Consider the following 21,945-nt stretch of genomic DNA (forward strand, 5'->3'; position numbering starts at 1 on the left):
GCCCCTGCCTGTCCTGGGTTCAGAGTTCAAACTCCCTGCCCCCTCCCACCCTCCCCCCAACAGGCACACAGGGTCAAGATCGGGCTAGCCAGGCCTGGGGAACCCCCCTCAGCGGGGAAAGTCCTTGTCCCTATGGACCGTTTTCAGGGCCCAGACCTGGCTTGTTTGGGAGGTGGCAGTCCTGTTGCTCCCAGAGAGGGGTCAGGTGAGGAGGTGTCACCTCTGAAAGAGGAGTCATGATCTCTGGCATCCCTGAAATGCAACCTAACGGGGGGTGGGGGGGGTCGGCAATCTGAGCAGTAGGGCACACAACAGGTGTGGATAGCTGGGGACAAGCCCCAGGGCACTGAGGTCAGCAGGGTGCACTTAGGAGTGGAGTCATCACGGTTGCATCAGGTCTGTATTCGGATGGGTCTCCCTTCCCCTCCCCCAGCCCTGAATTGAGGAAGTCATCTGAGCCACACCCTAGCTAGGCACAGGGAACGGAAAACTTTTGCCCTAGTTGAGGCTGACGGGGAGATGACAGGGCCGGGGGCGGGGGTGGGGGAGCTTCTTCCCGTAGGCCCAGGTCCGGATTTCTGAGGGGCCTCCCCCACAGCCTCAGGGTTTCCCCATATCCCAGGCCCTCTGAGACTTGCTGACAAGTGGAGAGCCAGTCTTCACAAGGGGTGAAATGGACAGTGGGTCAAGAGCTCTGGGGTCGGGGGACACCAATCTGACCAGAGCCCCTCTCTACATCTGCCCCTTCAGTCAGACTTGTATGCCCTTGGGCTCTAAGCCCCCGCTGATCCCTCTCCCCTGATGACTCAGTCACCTGGCACGTGCTCATAGTAGGCACACTCCCAGGTTAAGCCAGAGCCAGGACAGGAAAGAGGGAACCGGGAAGAGGGGAGTGCTTGCCCAGTAACCCATGGCAAATCCACAACAAAGGCAAGGGGCCCTTAACCTCCCACCTGCCAGCCAGGCCAGCCAGGCAAGGGCTGTTAGGAGAGAGCTTGGAGGCCAAAGGCTACAGGTGACTCAGGTGTCTGAGGAGCTTCGGGAGAAGAGGGCAGCCATCCCAGAAGTGATTCTGGAGGTAGGGCCGGAAGCCAAAAGCAGAGAGTGGAAGGACCATCCTGAGTCACCTGGCCCCAGCCGCAGCCAGTTGTAGGGATCTTTGTGCCAGCCACCGTAAGAGCAGGTAGGGGTGGAGGATGTCTGGATTCAAGACTCACAGCGCTAGAAGGATCTGTGGGGGATGAAGGAGTTGGGTCTGTCTGTCCCTCCCTCTGGTCAGGGGGTGGAGGCGCCACTGTCTAGGCTGAGGCAGAGGGCAGATACATCTCCCCCTTCTCCTGCTGGTGAAGTCAGGTGGAAGGGAGAAAAGGAGGTGTACTTCGAGCTCATTTAACTAACCTCCATAGTGCCCAAGGAAAGTGGAGCTCAGGGGGCAGGGATAGCAAGATGACAGTCTGAGCAGCATCTCTCCCCTTATTGTGTCCCTAACAGCCCTTAACCCTCTAAGCACCTAGGAATCCACGCAGCCCCGGACTATTTGATTCACCTGTCCCCAAAAAATCAGGTAAGAAGGGATTAGGGGTTAAAAACTCTTATCATTAAGTAAGAGACGGGATGGTGTACAGAGACGGCCAGGGAGGGCCATCCCGTCCAAGCGTGGGTCTTCCAGCCGGCAGGTCCACGGCTGGCAGGCCTGTGCCCTCCGGTTACGAGGAGGAGGAGGCTGCCAAAGACCATGGGCTGAAACAATCACCAGCGCAGCCTCCAGGCTGTCTGCCCAGCATCGATGAGACCCGACCAGACTGCACGGGCCCGGCCTCCCGCCGTGGCTCCGTGCTAGGTCCGGCCTCGTCCTTTTCGCGCCACAACTCGCGGGCCGGGCCGGGCCAGGCGCAGGTCTTCGGGGTCGGCGCCCATCCCTGGGCCCCTTGCCCCCTCTAGGCTCGTGGGTCAGCTCCTCTGGCTTACCCCTGGCGACCGCCCGCTGAGTAGCGCCCTCGTACCGCACGGAGTCAGCGCCACGGGAGCCCTGTGAGGCCGCGTACGCACAGCAGGCCCTGGAAGCGGCGTTGGAGGCAGCATTGCCCGAAGCGTGCTCCTCCCACGCCGAGGCCGGGCGGCTGGCGCCGGAGCTGTGTGAGCTGGTGCACGCGCGCCTGCGCCTGCGCGAGCTCAGCCCGCCGCGCTACAAGCTGGTGTGCAGCGTGGTGCTGGGGCCGTGCGCCGGACAGGGCATGTGCGTGGTCAACCGCGCGCTCTAGGACTGGGCCCGCGACAGGCTGGCCATGGCCGCGGTCACCAACGCCTCCTTCTTCACCGTGGCCACGGTCCACAGGCTCTACTGCGAGTGAGGACTCCCCCGAGTTTTGCAAAAACGGTTTATTATACCAGGAGGAGGCCCTCCCTGGGGCTCACATCCCAATAAATAAATGTCTGTCAATAAATAAAAGTGGTCCATAAATAACGCCCCCTAGCGGGGGGCTAAGGCTTAGGCTTTTCCTGGAGAAGGGGTAGGAGGCCGCCTCCAACCCCAGTAAAGCTGGTCCCTGATTCCCTGGGGGATTCGGCCCAGAGCCCCCAGTGAGGCACCAAAGGAACAGGGAGGGCCACAAAGGCAAGGGCCAGAGCCTTACAGGCACAGGCGTCAGGCCTGAGGGCTTGGGTGGTGGCCGGCCCCACAGGTTGGGGCCTAGACTGGGCAGCGGTCCCGGAGCAGGCGCAGAGCATAGCAGAGCCGCTGCCTCAGGTCTGGGGAGCAGCCCAGCTGCTGAAGGTGGGAAGCAAGGTAAGTACAAGCACTGCGATTGCGGGCCACAAAAGTCACAAGGAGGGGCTCCCAGCCACTGAGGATCAGCTTGGTGTGGTCTCCGTAGAAGTTCACCTGTGTGCAGGAGGGTGGCACTGATCAGGGCCTAAGGCCCAGACCGTTTCCTCCCCAGCACCCTGGACCTCCCAGACCTTACCCCCAACTCCAAGAGGAGCTCTTACCTGGATGGTGCCATCACTAAAGAGCATGAGTAGGGCCTGATCAGTCTTGACCCACTGTAGCAGGAGTGGGGGGACGGGCACCTCCACCTCTTCCACACTGGGCAGATCTCCACCCTGGGAGCAGGGGCAGGTCACTTGTCTGACATGAGTCAGTCCTCTCTCCATTCATGTCTCCCTTAGAGGTTCAGCTTCTAGCTGCAGCACCCATCCCCTCGCCCTCCCACCCCCAAAGGGGAACAGAAAGGGATCAGGATGTGTTCGTCCTCAACGTGCTCCACCCCAGTCCACAAACCTTCATGAGGCGCTGCTCCATGTAGGAGGCAAAATACCTCAGGACACCCAGCTGAGGCTGCAGGGCCCGAGGCACAGCACCCACAGAGAAGGAGAAGTGCTTGGTGCTGGTGGGGTCGTAGTGCACAGTCCTGGAGGGGAGGAGATGGAGACAGAAGTCAGATGGAGCCCTGTACCCACGCCCCTCCCCTGAGAGACTGCAGGTCCGGGAGCCCAGGAGCACACACCAAGGTACAGCCCTGCTGAGTACCGTGGGCTGGATACAAGACACCCCAAGACACCACTTACTTTCTGTTGGCTGACAGGGCCATGTGTGTGCCATTGTTGAAGAGCACGGCCACACGGCAGCTGGACAGTTGATACCCAAAGCCAAACTTGTTGGAATAGTCAACCCACTTGCTGACCCACACCAGAGGCTCTGGCTGGGCCAGGGGAGCGGGGTTCTGTTCAGCTGTCATGGAAGAGGAAGGAATGAGGACCTGTTCCTGGCCTCCCAGTCAAAGAACTCCCACCACCATTCACATACACCAGACCCCAGCCTCACCTGGGGACATGAAGGCCAGGCAGTTTCTCAGAGCACAGAGGGCTGACTCCACCACTGTGGCCACAGTCAGACCTTCTTCAAACCCTGAAGGGAACAGGGCACTGAGAATTAGGCAATAGTCCTCAAGGTCCTAGACAGTGACTCTCCACCCACTCCTTCCCTTTGGGCCTGGTCTCAGGCCCAGCAACCTCTAGCACCCTTCACCCTCCTGGTGGCTCACCATCTCCACTGCTCGCCAGTGTCCCACGGGGTGAACTGTCCTCAAGTGCTGTCTCTACCAGGCTGACGGGGGCTGGACCTGAAGCTGCCGGAGCCTGGAGGGTTGGGTGGAGAAAGGGAGTGAGATAGGCCCCAAAATCCAAATCCTTGAGAGTCCATGGCCCGGCCCTGCCCTGGCACCCGGGGCACCCCAGGTCAGCCCTTCCTGGCTGATGAGACACAGCCAATTAGGCCACCACGAGGCTAGATGTTTCATCAGCCTCTTTTATCCCAGGCTTCCCGCAGCTGCTAGGGTGGGGGTGAGTCAGGGGAACACTGTCCACGTGAGCACCTCACCTCGGGCCTGGCACCCTGATGGCCAATGGACATCCGAGTGAGGCTGTTCACCAAACAGGAGACTTCGTCCCGCTCCTCAGGATGGTTCTTATCTGGGTGGGGCGAGAGAGAATCCTCAGAACCCTGTCCAGCCCCCCTGCTTCCCGCTGGGATGATACTGTTAGGCATACCCACGTGCCTGTGTAACACACGCTCTCCCCAGGGACTCAGCCTCACACCCTCACATGTACTTGACAAGCTCCCTGCCGCTCTGTACCCTCAAAACCACTGACGTCCCAGACTCACTCTTACTCTTCTTCCTCCCAAATAGGCTCTTGGTGACTTTGACAAACAGAATCCTAGCTGGGTTAAGGGGTGTCAGGTCTGGGACTGTCACACAGCTGCTGACAGGGAGCCGGTAGGGGGTGTAGCCCTGAAGAGAGAAGGCGTGTGAGCAGAGAAGAGCAGTGCAGGGGTCCTGTCACCTGCTCCCATTCAATCCCCTGGGAATCCGCAGACTGGACATGTCTCGGGGGCCACAAACCTTGGTAAAGAAGTTGTGGCGCAGGATCTGGTCAATTGAGGGGCGGTCTTGGGGTGAGGCTCGAAGGATGGTGGCCAGGAGCTGCCGGGCAGGCAGTGAGAGGCTGGCAGGCAGCGTGTAGTGAACCTGTTTGATGCAACGGTATGTCTCCTTCAGGTCAACTGTCTCAAAGGGGGGGCTCCCACATAGCAGTGTGTACCTGTGGGGCAGAGAAAGGGGGTCAGGAGTAAAGTGGAACATATGCCTCCCTGGGTACTCCCTGTGTGCACATGACCCTGGGACTCACATGACACAGCCCAGGGACCACACATCTGCCTCAGGGCCGTGGCCCTGTCTCTGCAGCACTTCTGGGGCCACATAGTTGGGGGTGCCACAGATGGTCCTGAAAGGGGGTAGGGAAGAGCAGAGGACAAGGTTCAGAAGCAGCCTGGCTGGCCCCTCATCCCTGCCCCCACTGTGAGTCCAGACAAAGCAGCTGCCTGTCACCAAAGGCCAGAGAACTCCTGCTTGTTCTGAGACAATGGATGCCAGGGATGGCAGCTGAGTCCCTGCCCACCCGCCTGGCCCAGCTGCTCAGCTGCTCTGCAGGACACGGGGAGGCCCTGACCCCCAACCCAGCCCCCTCCTCCAGGGTCAACAGAGGGTCCATCACTGATCCCTTCCTCCTTCCCCCACTCCCGTCTGTCAGACACCCATACAGGCTGTCACCTCCTATGGTCTGTGCCACACACACCAACACCAGCTGTCACGTCCCCCATAAACACTCAACTACCACACATGCTATCTGTTTTACACCCAGTCTTCGTTGCCACAGCAGGTTATCGTGACACACGGGGTGTCATGTCCCACCATCCCTACACTCAGTCCATCTCACACATTCTTATGTCACCATCCACATTCACACAGGATCAGTCATACACCTCCAAGAATTACACCCATCTGTCTCGGGGACTAAACACACAGAGGACCCACAGCCTCTCCATCATTCCCATTCACCCGGGCTGCCACTGCCACCATCTCACACACACACACACACACACACACACACACACACACACAGCCCATCATCCTTTCCCATCTATTACACAGACACATCAGGCAGTCATCGTGCCTACCACATACATATTTAGTGTCTGTCACGCACGTCATCTGTGTCACACAGACTGTGGCCACCCCCCTCCTCAAACACTCACTTCTTCCTATGCTCCGGGGGCTCCAACCTGGTTGCCAGCCCAAAATCCCCCAACTTCAGTTCCATGTTCTCAGTGATGAAAAAATTTCCTGGACCGGGGTAGAGAAATGTGTCAGACGCCTTTTTCTCTGCCTCCCCAACCCCCCATCCTGTTGGCCCAGGAGTCTCACCCAGCTTGAGGTCCCGGTGCAAGATGCCTCGCTGGTGCAAGTACTTGAGTCCGGAAAGGATCTGCCGAAGGTAGTAGCGCACCTCTGGCTCCAACAGGGTGTGCCGGGCCTTCCAGATGTGGGCCAGGGACTGCAGAGAGCCACTGCCTCAGCCCCTCGTCTGCCCTCCCGGATCCTCCCTCCACTTGTGCTTGCTGAGGAAAACCAGGGCTCCAACTTTGGGTCTTAAGGTCCCCATTCCCTCCCCCACCTCCATCACCATCCCTCACCTTTCGGCTGCAGAGCTCCAGGAAAATGTATATGTTGTCAGCATCCTCAAAGTGGTGCGAGAAACGCACAATGTGGCGGTGCTGCAGGCCGCGGTGCAGCTCAATCTCGTTTAGGATCTGCAGTGGGGACGCGGGGTTGTCATCCGCAAAGGGCTCCCACGCCACTGTCCCCACCCCACCCGTCGTTTGCTGGGACTGGGTCCCGGCTCACCTTCTCGCGCTGATGCGGCTTGGTGATGCGGCTCTGCGAGATGACTTTGACCGCGTAGGCATTGCCGGTCTCTGTGTCAGTGGCCTCGTAGCAGCGGGCGAAGCCCCCCTATAAGGAGGGGGCATCAGGCAGGGCGCTCCAGGGGAGCGCCAGGGCAGGCCAGCAGAGGTTCCCGCGCCGAGGCCAAACGCCCCTGCCACGCCCCGCGCGGGCAAAGAGGCCGGCAGGGTCCCCCTCTACCCTCGCTGACACCACCCCCCAGCTCACCTTGCCCAAAAGGCGCCCTTTGAAGTAGGTGCGGCCGCTGCGCGGGTCAGTGATGAGGCGCCCAGGGTCCAGCGCCAGCGGCCCGGCCAGCACCTCCGGCTCAGGTCCCGGCATGGGACTCCCAGGAGGTCCGGGCCCGGCGGGGGGCGCTGGCAGGGCGGCAGCACGCGGGAAGGGGCGCGGGGACAGGAAGCCGGCCGCGGGCTCCATGAGGGCGGTGCGGCGCTGCGCGGGCCCGGCTAATTCTGGCTTCCGCCAGGCCGCGGCAGCGCGTGGCGCTGGCTGGATTTGCTACGCGGCGCTCGCGCCCGAGAGAGCCCAGCGTTTTTATCAATGAACGCCTGCCCCCTCCCTGGCGTCTCGTCATTAAGAGCCCGCCCCCTTCCTGGAGGCGAGTCACCAAAAAGCCACGCCCTTCCTCGGGCCTTACGTCATCAAGAAGCTCCTCCTCCCACCCATGCACCCGGAGGCCCAGCTTCCTGCTCCAGCCTTGAAGACGTAGCCATACCGCTAGTCACCATGTTGCTGGCCATCAGGATGTAGGAGCCAGCTGTGTCCCCGGTCCCCTACCTACCTGGTGACTGAGAGTCCCTCTAATGGGGGTCCTCTTTTCCCTCATCCTTGGGGGCTTATGCTGAGGTCCGAGGGGGCCTGGACATCTGGGGAATCCCCCTGGCAACTAGATGGACTAGCGTTCCAGCCTGGAGGACAGAGGCAGGGGCGGCGCTCGCTTTTGCCTGAGCTCGTCACCAACACTCCCCCTTAAGTGCGCGGGAATTTGCGCGCTCTGGCACTGGCCACGCCCTTGGACAAAGCCCCCCAGGCTCAGGCCAGTGCTGCCCCCCTTAGGGCCTGAGAGGAATTGCACGCGCCTAGCTGGGCTTGCCTGGCGTGGGGAGGAGCGTGGAGGCCTGGGCTGCTATGTTGAGTTTTGGGGTCAAACAGCCTGGCATTCAAGCTTTTGACATGAGCCAGGCCACATCTTTCGCTACCCACATCCACACCTTTGAAGGGCAGATCTCAGGTTCTGGAGGAGTGCCTATTCCCTTTCCCTGAAAACAACCACTGCCCTGGGTCAGCAGCCAGAGGCCAGAAAGTGAGGAATGGGAATTGTATTTTCTCAAATCTAGCAATAGACAATTGGGCAGGTGGTCCCCGGGCCATCTGAACCCCTAAATCTGGTCTATGCCCACCGTTCCCAGGGCCAGAGACAGAGAGATGGGGACTTTTTAAAAAATTTACTTTATTTGAAGTATAGTTGATTTACCATTTTGTGTTAATTTCTACTGTACAGCAAAGTGATTCAGTTATACATCTATATTCTTTTTCATATTTTTTCCATTATGGTTTATCACAGGATATTGAATATAGTTCCCTGTGCTCTACAGTAGGACCTTATTGTTTATCCATTCTATATATAATAGTTTGCATCTGCTAATCCCGAACTCCCAATCCATCCCTCCCCCATGCCCTCTCCCCCTTGGCCACCACAAGTCTGTTTTCTATGTCTGTGAGTCTGTTTCTGTTTCGTAGATTTTATTTGTGTCACATTTTAGATTCCACATATAAGTGATCTCATATGGTATTTATCTTAATCTTTTTGACTTGCTTCACTTGGATTGATAATCTCTAGGTTCATCCATGTTGCTGCAAATGGCATTATTTCATTCTTTTTTATGGCTGAGTAGTATTGCACTCTATATACGTACCACGTCTTCTTCTTCCATTCATCTGTCAATGGACATTTAGGTTGTTTCCATGTCTTGGCTATTGTAAATAGTGCTGCAATGAACACTGGGGTGCATGGGTCTTTTCTTTTTTAAATTAATTAATTAATTAATTAAATTAATTTTTGGCTGCGTTGGGTCTTCGTTGCTGCACATGGGCTTTCTCTAGTTGCAGCAATCAGGGGCTACTCTTCGTTGCGGTGTGTGGGCTTCTCATCGCGGTGGCTTCTCTTGTAGAGCACGGGCTCTAGGTGCGTGGCCTTAGTTGCAGCGCGTGGGCTCAGTAGTTGTGGCGCACAGGCTTAGTTGCTCCGTGGCATGTGGGATTTCCCGGACCAGGGCTCGAACCCGTGTCCCTTGCATTGGCAGGTGGATTCTTAACCACTTCCCCACCAGGGAAGTCCCGCATGTGTCTTTTCGAATTATAGTTTTCTCTGGATATATGCCCAGGAGTCGGATTGCAGGATCATATAGCAACTCTATTTTAGTTTTTCGAGGAAACTCCATACCATTTTCCATAGAGGCTGCACCAATTTACATTCCCACCAACAGTGTAGGAGGGTTCCCTTTTCTCCACAGCCTCTTACGTGATGAAAAGTGTTATTTGTAGACTTTTAAATGATGGCCATTCTGACTGGTGTGGGGTGGTAGAAAGGTGGGATCTTAAGCCCTCTGAATCCCAGGATCACAGGCTTCTTCCTGGGCTTGTCCTTTCACCTCTCTGCTCACTCTGTACCATCCAATCAATTATTAACCTGTTCAGTCCTCAAAGATCTGAGAGCACCTAGTAAGTGCCAAGCACTGTGTGTATAAGATTGGTCAAGGTTGCAGCCCTTATTTAGTTTACATTCTGCTTGATGGAAACAGATAATAGGCAAGTATATAAACAAGGTAGCTGCAGGCTGTGAAAAGTGCTGTGAAGGAACTAAACATAGGAGCAACCAAAGAGCTTACTTTAGAGACAGTAGCCAGGAAATTCAACAAATATTTATTGAGTACCCAATTCCTGTCAGTTTTATCTTCCAAATATCTCTGAAATCTATGCACTTCGCTCCATCTTCCCCAAGCACCCTAATCTGGGTCACAGTCTCTCAGGTTGGGATAATTGCTACAGCACCTTGCTGGACTCCCTGCCTTTAGTCTCATCTTCATTTCAACCTCTCACCATATGGATATCCCACCCAGTCCCTCATCAGGCCCACAAGAGGCTGCTTCTCTCACCTTGCCCTCCATGACCCCTGAATGGAGAAACAAACCAGCCAGAGAGGTGGAGAAATACTAGTAGTTCAGATGAGTGAGGGGGAGAGGGGAATGGGGGTGGGCAGGAAGGCCTTAACTGCCATACTCTAGAGTTTGGTCTTTATTCTACAGGTCAGCAATTTTCTAGCGGGGTGGATGGTAGAAGTGAGGCCAGAAAAAGCAAATCCACAGGAGAAATGGGGCTGAGGCATGTATAGTTTGATAAGGCATATTTGATATTGCAATTTTTAAAATTTATTTATTTTGGCTGTGTTGGGTCTTTGTTGCTGTGCTTTCTCTAGTTGCAGCAAGCGGGGGCTACTCTTCGTTGTGGTGCGCGGGCTTCTCATTGCGGTGGCTTCTCTTGTTGCGGAGCATGGGCTCTAAGTGCGTGGGCTTCAGTAGCTGTGGCACGCAGCCTCAGTAGTTGTGGCTCGCAGGCTCTAGAGCACAGGTTCAGTAGTTGTGGCGCACGGGCTTAGTTGCTCCGCAGCATGTGGGATCTTCCCAGACCAGGGCTCGAACCCGTGTCCTCTGCATTGGCAGGCGGATTCTTAACCACTGCGCCAGCAGGGAAGTCCTGATATTGCAATTTCATATTTGGAAAATAAAGCAAAATGTCTTTGTATGAGTTTTCTAGGGTTGTCATAACAAAATACTACAGACTAGGTGGCTTAAACAACAGAAATTTATTTTCTCACACTTCTGGAGGCTGGAAGGTCAAGATCAAGGTATTGACAAGGTTGATTTCCTCTGAGGCCTCTTTCTCGGTTTGTAGATGGTGTCAGTCTCCCTCTGACTTCACATGATCTTTTTTATTTTGGAGCCCCACGGAGCCCCCCCGGAGCCCCACCCCCCCACCCTGTGCCTCGCGGCATGTGGCATCTTAGTTCCCAGACCAGGGATCGAACCCACACCTGCTGCCGTGGAAGCGCAGAGTCTTGTCTTAACCACTGGACCACCAGGGAAGTCCCACATGATCTTTTTCTGTGTGTCCTAATTGCTTCATCTCTTAAAGACATCAGTCAGATCAGATTAGGGTCTACCTCAGGACCTCATTTTAACTTGACCGTTTTAAAGGTCATATCTCCAAATACAGTCACAATCTAAGATACTGGGGGTTAGGAGAAGTCAAAGCTCCATCCATCTTAGGTTTTCATACAGGACTTTTTTTTTTTTTCAGTTTTGTATTTTTTATTAGTAGGCTTTATTTTTTAGAACAGTTTTAGATTTTTCAGAAAAATTGAGCAGATAGTACAGAGAGTTGTCGTATACTTCCCCCTGCCCCTGCCCCTGCACACACAGAATTTCCCCTATTATTATCATCTCACATTAGTTGGTACATTTCTTTTTTTTTTTTTTTTTTTTTTTAGTTGGTACATTTCTTACAAGTAACTCTTCAGTGGTTTCCCATTGCTCTGAGAATGAAATCTAGAATCCTTGAAACCATCTATAAAGTTCCCCCTAATCAGGCCCTGCCTAACTCTCTAAACAATCTCCTCTTGTCTACTTTGCTCTAGCCAGGCCTTCTCTTTCTTCCTCACACATAATACCTGTTCTTACCTCTGGGCCATTGCACATTTATTCCCTCTGCCTGGAATACTTTCCCCCTAGTTTTTACTTATTACTCATTCATTCACATCTTTTCTGTCTTAACTCACATGTCACCACCTCAGAGAGGTCTTCCCAACGACACTACCTAAAGTTGGATTCCCTCAACAAATTAACCCATACAGGACTCTTCAACAAAGAGATTAACAAGAACAATACAAAAAACAAAAAGCAAGTTTATTAACACGTAGAGCTTATGTATACATGGGAGATATCCAGGGAAAAATGGATAACTCTCCCATGTGGCTTAGAATTTAGGCTTAAATACCATCTGAGTAGGCTTTCCTGCTGGCGCAGTGGTTAAGAATCTGCATGCCAATGCAGGGGACATGGGTTCAAGCCCTGGTCGGGGAAGATGCCACATGCTGTGGAGCAACTAAGCCCGTGAGCCACAACTACTGAGCCTACATGCCACAGCTACCGAAGCCCATGCACCTAGAGCCTGTGCTCCGCAACAAGAGAAGCCACTGCAATGAGAAGCCCGTGCACCACAACAAAGAGTAGCCCCCACTCGCCGCAACTAGAGAAAGCCTGAGCGCAGCAACGAACACCCAACACAGCCAAAAATAAAATAAATAAATTTTTTTTAAAAAGTACCATCTGAGTAGAGAAAGGGGGAGGGGAATGTAGGCCTCTTAGGGGAGAGTAAATAATTTCTAGGAAAGATGAATGGGCCCTTAGAAGAATGAATGGGAGGTATGATAGTTTATGGCAAAAGTGGCCTGGATATGATATAGAATTCTAATTTCCTCTCCCGTGATATGAGGTGAAACTCCCAGGAAGGGGATTTATGACCATTGAGTTCCTTTTGGAGGCTCTGTCTTTAGGCAGTTAAGGGTAGTTCAGAGAAAGCCTCTCCCTGCATTTGCTGTTTTTCAAGTGCCTACAGCTCAAAATAATCAATATGCCAGAGTGGCATATTTTGGGGTGGCATATTCCATAACCATCACTGGCTCCTCCCCTTGGGAGGTTAACAAGGCTCCTGAGTCCTCCTCCGGGAGCCACAGCATCAGGAGGACATCCTCCTGATGCTGTAACTGGAGGGGATGGCAGCCTGTTCTGCCTCCTCCCTCAGTGTAACATATGCTGCCATTAAGGGATCTTATGCACCTGCCACATACCAGGCATGGGGCTAAGCATTTATCTTCTGGACTGCTCACAGTAACCTTATGATGTGGATGTGATTATTATCCCCATTTCACAGATGAGGAAACCGAGGCTCATGGGGCTAAGCCTCTTGCCCAAGGTCATATGCAGCTACCAAGGGGCAGAGCCAAGATCTGAACCCAAGATGTCTGACTCCACTATTCATCATTGCCTGACTTTTTCTTTTTGTTTGGCTGCGTGGTATGTGGGATCTTAGTTCCCTAACCAGGGATCGAACCCGTGCCCCCTGCAGTGGAAGCACGGAGTCCTGGACTGCCAGGACTGCCAGGAAATTCCCCTGCTTGAGTTTTCTCAGAGCCATAGTTCTCTGACCTTGCATCTGTCCTCCTATACTACTCCATGTCTCCCTGTCCCTCTTACTAGTGCCCTTTCTCCTCCCCCCAAGGCTCTCACAACCCCTGCCCAAGCTGAGTTTTTTCTGACCTCTCTGGGTCTCCATCCCCCAGAGGATGCTCTCAGGCCTGCTGCTAGTTGAGCACGTATCCCACACTCCTTGCCCCTTGACAGCTCAGAGTCAGAATCTCTTGACAGTATCAGGTCACAGAGGTCAAGGGAGTCTTTCAAGAATGAAAGATACCAAGTAAGGTTAGGACTCAGGAGGGGCCTACTGGATTCAGCAATAAGGAGATCTCAGGTGTCCTTGGTGGTGGCAGAGGTGGAAGTAAAAGAGCTGGACCAAAAAGAAGAGAGATGCTAATAGCTACAGTAGCATTTCATGCTTACCAAGCGCTTTTTTTTTTTTTTGCGGTACGCGGGCCTCTCCCGTTGCGGAGCGCAGGCTCAGCGGCCATGGCTCACGGGCCCAGCCGCTGTGCGGCATGTGGGATCTTCCCAGACCAGGGCACGAACCCGTGTCCCCTGCATCGGCAGGTGGACTCTCAACCACTGCGCCACCAGGGAAGCCCCCAAGCGCTTTATAAATATTAATTCATTTAACAGTCACAACGACTCTGTGAGATAGATACTATCATTTGGTTTCCCCAAGGGGAAATTAAGGACAGAGAGGTTAAACAGTTTGCTCAAGGTCAAGGTCACAAAGGTAGTTCACAGTGAAGTCCGGATTTAAAAATCTGGGCGGTCTGGCTCCAGACTCCATGCTGTAAACTGCCAAGTCATATATATATACAGCTCTTGGCTGTGAGGAGGGGAGTGGGCATTGGCGGTTAGGACTGGAAGAGAAGGAGAGGCAAGAGCCAGAGGAGGATAAAGAAGGGTGGGGAAAATGATTTACAGGTGGAGTGGTTCCCTCTCCTGGACCATAAACCAAAGGGACCTGACAGCAGCTGGGAAGGGAGATAAAGTGACCGAGGAAGGAGGGGCTGGGTGGGGCCTGGGGACTGCTCCCTCCTGGGGTGAGTCTTCAGGTTCTGTACCTTTACCCACAGCTCTGTGGGAATTCACAGCCCAGTGATCCAGAGAGTTGGTAACAGGCAGATGTGAGGGGGCCTCACATGGGGATGGGGACTGAGGTCTGAAATGCAGCCAGCTGGGCTGCCCTCAGGGAGCACTGTCAGAGAGAAGCTACCAGGACTTCAGGGCCTGAGCTCCCACAGTCCCAGGGCCTGGCTTCCCAGGTACCAGAGACTCTTTAAGTGGTAAGCAGCCCAGAATGCTCTAGAAAAGTCACAGATCAGAGCTTGGGAAGGGGCTGCATGGCCAAGATAGCTGAGGCCCCAGAGCTGGTATCTTGCCCTTCCCGGGTCAGGTCCTGGGTCTTCCAGACCTCCAGGACACACACATGGAGTCCTGTTCTTTCCACATATGGACATCTCACCTGGGCCCTGGAAGGAGAACATAACTTCTCAGGCCATGAGTTGGCTTCCAGACCTTGCTCATCCAGGGAGTTTCTTATAAAAATTGGGGAGGGGGACCCCTCAGGTTAAAAGATACATGCACCCCAATGTTCATTGCAGCCCTATTTACAATAGCCAAGACATGGAAGCACTGTCCATCGACAGAAGAATGGATAAAGAAGATGTATTACATACATAAATGAATGAAATAATGCCATTTGCAGCAACATGGATAGACCTAGAGATTGTCATACTGAGTGAAGTCAGACACAGAAAGACAAATATCATATGATATCACTTATACGTGGAATCTAAAAAAAGGGTACGAATGAACTTAGTTACAAAAAGGAAGTAGAGTCACAGATGTAGAAAACCAAGGGGATGGGGGGGGTAAAATTGGGAGATTGGGATTGACATAGACACTACTATATATAAAATAGATAATTAATAAGAGCCTACTGTATAACACAGGGAACTCAATTCTCTGTAATGGTCTATATGGGAAAAGAATCTAAAAAAGAGTGGATATACGTATAACTGATTCACTTTGCTGTACAGCAAAAAATAACACAATATTGTAAATCAACTATACTCCAATAAAAATTTAAAAAATAGAATAAAAAGAAAGGAAAGAAAGAGAAAAGAAAAGAAAAGCCTGCCTGGGTTCAAGTCCTCCCCAGCTTTACTGAGATGAATCAGATGCAATCCTGTCCTCAAGGGTTTCATGGGCTGGAGGGGAGATCTCTCTGTAGATGGATTATAGGCCAGTATGATTAACTTATGCAAGGATGGACCTCAAAGGAGCAGTGAAAAGGAGTGAGGCCAGAGGCTGGTGATGGCAGGTGGAAGTGGGGGGCATCTCAGAGGCCTTATACCCAGATTAAAAGCCAGGACCTGGCACTGTTTGGCTCAGGGACAGGCAGGACAGGCATCAGAGGAAAGGTCTCTGACTCTCAGTCTCTGCAGGATTGCCTGGTTCTGGGATGCAAACAGTGGATGGACCAGTAGGTGGAAACCAAAGGGAAAAGACTTGGCTTTTCATGGTAACAGCCGCCCAGGATAAATGCCTGCATGCTCCAGGCTCCAGGCATTGTTTCTCTGAATATTACCAACTGCCCTGTGAGGAAGGAGTTATTGATCCTGTTTTGCAAAGGAGGAAACTGAGGTTCAGAGAAATTAGGTATCTTGGACAAGGTTACAGAGAGCTAGAATTCAAACTCAGGTTTGTCTCTCAAGCTTGTGCTCCTAACCACCTCTCCATGCTTCCTCTCTTCAGAAAACACTTGCATTGAGAACCAGCTCACAGTGTGGGGGAAGGAGCTTCCCAGGACAGGTCAGAGGTGTGATGTAGTGGTGTTTGGCACAGTGCCTGTCACTTAGTCAGTGCTCTGCGATCAGCAGCTGTTGTAACACTTAATCATGCATCTGTCTTCTCACCTGGAGCTGGGACAGTAATTCCTGTCACCCTGGCTTCAAGGACATGGTGTGAACTGTGGGGTCAATGATGATGGCATTTATGACACTCAAAGGCCAGCCCAGCCCTGCAGGCATAGGGAGACACATCCAGTTCCCAGCACCAGGGAAAGCTGGGTGACAGCCTCAATCCATCAATGATAACCTCAGTCCAGCCAAACTTTATGTGCCCAGGAGGTACTTAAGTGCTGTGGGGTGAAGGCTAGCCCAGTTCCCCTTCCTCAGCACAGGCTGCTGTCCAGAGCAGGTAAGTAGATGTGGGGTGCGGGTGAGAGTGCCCTGGGCCTTGAGAGACCAGCTATCAGCTTCGAGAGCAAGACTCCAAGGTGCATGGGTCTGGGCTAGAGTTGGATCTCCTGTCCTCAGCAGTTCAGGACCCGGTTACTCCTAGCCCTGCAAGTGGAAGAGGAGCTTAGGGAAGCTTCATGCATGAGAGGGTGTAGACCTCAGCTCCCCCTTGCCCTACCTCATCCTGGTTTGACCCACACACCACTGAGTCCTAGGGGGTGGGCGTGTGCTCTGTCTGCTCTGCAGCTTCCTCCCCCTTGTCTACTGACACAGGGTGAAGGCTGGGGTGGCGGGTGACCAGAGTTGAAGGAAGGTTGCCTGGGGATCTAAGGTGGGTGATGAGAAGGCAAGCTAAGGAGAAGGTTTGCTGGGGGAGAAGGACAGCTCTGGGAGCAGCTCTTGTAACCTTCTGCCCCAGGCCCGCAGCACCATGACGGTTTCATACACCCTCAAAGTAGCGGAGGCCCGCTTCGGAGGCTTCTCTGGCCTGCTTCTCCGTTGGAGGGGAAGCATCTACAAGCTCCTCTACAAGGAGTTCCTCGTATTCATCGCCCTGTATGCTCTGCTCAGCATCACCTACCGGTGCGAGGGTGAGGGCAGGGTCTCAGGGCTGGCCTGCGGGTGACTAGGCTGCCTACCTCTCTCTAACCCAGGCCTCACCTGACATTCCCCAGGCTGTTGCTGACCCAGGAACAGAGGCTTGTGTATGCTCAGGTGGCCCGATACTGCAACCGCTCTGCAGAACTCATCCCCTTGTCCTTTGTACTAGGTAAGTTCAAAGAACCAGGGGTTCTCCCTTGTAGCCTCCTAACCATCTTTCCTTACCTTTGGGTTGGGTTGCTAGCTCTGAGGGTCAAAATTACCCCAGCGGAACCGCTTGGAGGGCAACCAGAGCAGGCTCAGCAGGCATGGGAGCTGCGTGTGGGGTCCAGGATTTCCAGAGGACTAGGCCCTGCCTATCACGTGCTGGACCCTCACTCCAAACAAGGCCCAAGCCACCTGCTGGCTTCACAACCCTCTGGGTACTGGAGGAGAACTGGAGAGAGGTGACACCTCCCTCCCGACCCCCATGTGAAGCAGGGCTCAGAGTTAACCATTGCCTGGACTTGAACCATCACTTCTCTTCTGCTTGAGGAGGTTTGCACTCTTCTTCCTCCCTGCCTGGGTTGGTACATCAGGGAGGGACCAAGAGGAAGAGGCTGTCCCCCTGACAGAGAGGCAGGGTGCTGGAGCCAATGTGTCCTTCCCCCTGCCTTGGTTCCACCTGGCCTGGACCACGCGCTCTGGGTGGGGGCAGGACACGCTGACTCCTGAGACCTCCATCTTGCCTTCCCGTCCCCCCTACCCATGATGGTGACCAGGTTTCTACGTGACCTTGGTGGTGAACCGCTGGTGGGCCCAGTACACAAGCATCCCACTGCCGGACCAGCTGATGTGCGTCATCTCGGCCAGCGTGCACGGCGTGGACCAGCGCGGCCGCCTGCTGCGCCGCACCCTTATCCGCTATGCCAACCTCGCGTCGGTACTGGTGCTGCGCTCGGTCAGCACCCGCGTGCTCAAGCGCTTCCCCACCATGGAGCACGTGGTGGACGCAGGTGCGCGGCCCACAGCCAGACGCAGGTGCCGCGCTGGGGGAGCCCTGGAGCGGGCGGGACCGGACCTGCCTCCCGGGCTTCCTGGGAGGGGAGGTTTGACCACTAGGGGGAGCTCCAGGGCCCCAAGGCGGTGAGTCCCCAGGGACAAGGATGAGTGAGTCTTCATCCCTCTCACTTCATCCCTGCAGGTTTCATGTCCCAGGAAGAGAGGAAAAAGTTTGAGAGCCTGAAATCTGACTTCAATAAGTACTGGATCCCCTGCGTCTGGTTCACCAACCTGGCGGCCCAGGCCCGGAAGGATGGGCGAATCCGTGATGACATTGCTCTCTGCCTGCTCCTGGAAGTGAGTCAGCCTAGGACCAGACCCATCTGCCCTCCTCCCCCTAGTTTTGCAAACTGGAATAATAATTTTAGTGCTTAACACTTACATGGTGCCAATTATGTACAGCACACTTTTGCAAGTGTGAGGAAGTGAGGAAACTGAGGCACAGAGTGAAAAGAAACTTGCTCAAGTCACACAGCTAGTTAGTGGAGCTGGGAATCATCCTCAGACCTGGCTCCAGGCTCTGTCCTTGCAGTTACTTTGCTAAACTGCTTTCCATCACAGTCACCCCAGCCTGACAACACCTCTGAAAGCAGAATGAGCCTCTAGACCTGGCCCAGGCCTAACGTGTGCTGGGCTCCCCTGTCCCCTCCCCATTCTTCCTTCCTCGCCTCCACTGACTTCCTCTTCCTGCTGTTCCACCAGGAGCTGAACAAGTACCGGGCCAAGTGCAGCATGCTGTTCCACTATGACTGGATCAGCATCCCCCTCGTCTACACCCAAGTAACTGCCTCTCACCTCCCCAGTCCCAGTGCCTACTGTATGTCCTGTGCTGTGTGTGACACTGAGAATTAGAGATGGTACCTGCCCTGGGGCTGTTTGGTCCAGTGAGACACTCAACAGCCACAGGCTCATCTTCAAAGCCTCCCTGGACCCCCCACTAAGATGATCCCCTCCTATGTGGTGCTGCCACACCTTGCTACATGTTTTATTATACTTATTAGATCTGCCACTGGCCCTTGGGGCAGGGGTGGCATTTCTCCCTGCCCCACTTAGCCTGGCTTCCCTTTCTCCAGGTGGTGACCATAGCAGTATACTCCTTCTTTGCCCTCTCCCTGGTTGGCCGCCAGTTCGTGGAGTCAGAGGCAGGGGCTGCGAAACCTCAGAAGCTTCTGGAGCCAGGGCCAGCCCTGGGGGACCTGGACATGTACGTGCCTCTCACCACTCTGCTGCAGTTCTTCTTCTATGCTGGCTGGCTCAAGGTGGGCACTTCGGGTGGTCAAGACATGGGCCCAGGGCCCACCCCAACTCTGGGGTTAGAAAATAGGGCTCTAAGCCCAGAAAACACTCCATCACCTGCAGGTGGCAGAACAGATCATCAATCCCTTTGGTGAGGATGATGATGACTTTGAAACCAACAAGCTTATAGACCGCAACTTGCAGGTGATTAGGGGTCTGGTGGCAGCTCACTGGCAGTCAGGCTCTCCCTCCCTGCCAGCTCTCAGCCCAGGTATGCAGGAGAGGGGGATCCTTGTGACCCGCTGCCCGCCCCAGGTGTCCCTGCTCTCCGTGGATGACATGTACCAGAACCTGCCACCTGCGGAGAAGGACCCATATTGGGATGAAGACTCGGCGCAGCCGCCCTACACTGTGGCCACTGTGGCCGAGTCACTGCGGCCTTCCTTCCTGGGTTCCACCTTCAACCTGCGGTGAGTGGCCCACGCAGGCCGAGGCAGGACCTGAGTCAGCTCATGGGCCCCAGTTCCCCACCCACCCTCCGGGGTGCCCAGGACTCGGTCCCTCCTGCCCCAGGCCCCACTCTGGGGAGCCGGTCCCCCAGCTGCCAGAGGCTCACTCACACCGCCCTCCCCCCCACCTGCAGCATTAGCGACGACCCTGAGCAGAGCCTGCAGGTGGAGACGTCCCCTGGGCCAGCCCGGCCGGTGACTGCCGCGCAGACCCCGCTGCTCAGCCGCTTCCTGGGCGTAGGAGCGCCCTCGCCAGCCATCAGCCTCCGGAACTTCGGCCGCATCCGAGGAGCCCCCCGGACCCCTCACCTGCTGCGCTTCCGGGCCGAGGAGGGCGGCGACCTCGAAGCCGCGGACCGCATCGAGGAGGAGGCGTCGGGGTCAGGGGACGAGGCTCAGGAGCCCTAAGCAGAGGCAGCGAGGCCGGGCCATCTGGCTGCCTCCCCTAGGCCCTCCGGAGCTATTAGAGCAGCACTTCCATGCACCCTAAGCCGGAGCACTTAGGGACGACCCTTGAAAGGGCAGAAGAGCCTGAACCAGAGTTAGGAATGCATCCATTTTGGCTTGGGGGAGGTGAAGCTAGGATACAAGAGGCGAGGTACAGAAGACTAGAGCCAAGGGGCACGATTAATTTCCTCCGCAATGCGGGGCTAGGCCGGTTCTTGAGGGAGCATCAGTATCACTGAAGGGCTGGTTAAAGTTTTGGGTACGACTCCCAGCGTTTGATTCATTAAATCTGGGATGGGGTCAAGAATTTGCATTTCTAATAAGTTCCCAGGGAATGCTGCTGCTGCTGCCCCAGGGATCACAATTTGAGTCATACATAAAAAGATGCTTAGGATATTCCTTATTGTGATAACCTCACTCTGATGAGGGGTCAAAGTGTGTGCTGGGGTACTTTTGCTTCATCTGTCATATTCAATTTTGTTTACAATGAAAATATATTTATTACTGTGCAATTGAAATTGCTTAAAACTGAATTGGCATGCTCTGCCAATGGACTGAAGATGAGGGTTTGAGAGTCTGCCCTGAAGCTGATTCAACTGAGACGTGAGGGTAGTCATACACCACCCAGCCTAGACTTCCAGCATCTGAACCAAGCCCTTCTCTGCTCCCACCAACCAAACAGGGAAAAAGGACAGTTTAAGGGGTGAAAGCTGCAGGTCCATCCATCTCTGCGGTCGGACCGCAGCACTCAGCTGATGGTAGTAAGACGGGGCATTGTGGAAAACAGCCCCACAGAGCACTATGTTAGAGTTGCTGCTAAACTGACTTTCTGCCTTCTAAGCTCAGCCACCACTGAAAAAATTGGCGAATGCCAAAACTGAACATTAAGGCCAAAGGAAGACAAATGCCAGAATTCAAAGGAAGGGAGGCATGAAGAGTGTAGGTAGAGGTTGTGAGGACGCGCAGCCTCCTGTTGACTGACAGGATTACAGTGCTGGCTTCTACTTTCCTGCTGGGTAACAGGGGATACTGAATTTTTCTCAGCCTTGGTCGACAAATCTATACTGTGAAGACAAAGCACCTTGTGGTCACCATTCACTCAGAAGGAACCTGAGGTGTTTTGCTGGGTCTACAGAAGAGGTAGCCTTGCTCCAGGGTAAGAATGGTCATCTATGAAGGCAGTGCAGATGGATAGTTGATGAATTCAAGGCTCTTTAGAAAAAGAACCCCTTATCCTACGGACTGACTAGAGGGTGAAGGAGGGGAGGAATAAACATCAATGCCTTGTAGAGCTCAAATTAGAAGATGAAGGCAAAGTGTTGCTGTGCCATGCCCAACACACAGCTCAGCAAACATCAGCTAATGTTCAGGTGTAAGGGAAGATCACTGGGTGGGAAGGCCAAGGCCAGGTCTCCCCAGAGCCAATGGTAAGGTTTTAGAGGACTGGACTGACTTTTTGTCCTTAAGTTTTTGTACTAGAAAAGGGGGTTCACCTTTCCCAAACGTCTATTCACAGAAGTCTGCAATTTAGCCAAGGTGATGGACCAATTAGATTTTGTACTTCTTTAGCTCTTAAGACATGTGCTTTCCAACAACTTTAAACTGGATAAAACCTTTTTTCTTTAGAACTCATTAACTTAAGCACATATTTGAGTGCCTGGTATATTGCCATGTACTTTTCCAGGTATTGGAGATGCCACAGGAAACATATCCCTGTTCCCCTGGAGATATATTCTAATAGAGGGCAAAAAAAGACAAGCAAATAAAACGAGCAAAATTTATGCCAAATTAAGAGATAAGGAGA

The 21,945-nt window shown here is 54.0% G+C and overlaps 3 protein-coding genes across 3 annotated transcripts; 2 read left to right on the forward strand and 1 right to left on the reverse strand.

Moving 5' to 3' along the window:
- Positions 1-1,614: 1,614 nt before the first annotated feature.
- DYNLT4 (dynein light chain Tctex-type 4) lies at positions 1,615-2,351 on the forward strand (the record flags this gene model as incomplete). The annotated part of the gene is given in 4 exon segments (XM_082859537.1): positions 1,615-1,885; positions 1,888-1,985; positions 1,989-2,258; positions 2,262-2,351. Coding segments are annotated over 4 exon segments (729 nt in total).
- A 19-nt stretch (positions 2,352-2,370) lies between these two features.
- Positions 2,371-7,124, reverse strand: PLK3 (polo like kinase 3; the record flags this gene model as incomplete). The annotated part of the gene is made up of 15 exons (XM_082859545.1): positions 2,371-2,881; positions 2,989-3,102; positions 3,281-3,410; positions 3,568-3,730; positions 3,824-3,907; positions 4,044-4,137; positions 4,379-4,470; positions 4,664-4,790; positions 4,902-5,100; positions 5,188-5,283; positions 6,095-6,182; positions 6,264-6,393; positions 6,533-6,649; positions 6,744-6,851; positions 7,011-7,124. 15 exons carry the CDS (start codon positions 7,122-7,124, stop codon positions 2,690-2,692), a joined length of 1,848 nt encoding a protein of 615 aa, XP_082715671.1. The 3' UTR covers positions 2,371-2,689.
- A 9,614-nt stretch (positions 7,125-16,738) lies between these two features.
- Positions 16,739-20,102, forward strand: BEST4 (bestrophin 4; the record flags this gene model as incomplete). The annotated part of the gene is made up of 9 exons (XM_082834818.1): positions 16,739-16,890; positions 16,983-17,077; positions 17,670-17,903; positions 18,092-18,246; positions 18,652-18,729; positions 19,023-19,208; positions 19,309-19,389; positions 19,501-19,655; positions 19,829-20,102. The coding sequence occupies 9 exons, from the start codon at positions 16,739-16,741 to the stop codon at positions 20,100-20,102; spliced, it is 1,410 nt and encodes a 469-aa protein (XP_082690944.1).
- Between the last annotated feature and the right edge of the window lie 1,843 nt (positions 20,103-21,945).

This window comes from Leucopleurus acutus (genome assembly GCF_964270905.1).
Source record: "Leucopleurus acutus genome assembly, chromosome: 2".
In the NCBI taxonomy this organism is placed as follows: Eukaryota; Metazoa; Chordata; class Mammalia; order Artiodactyla; family Delphinidae; genus Leucopleurus; species Leucopleurus acutus.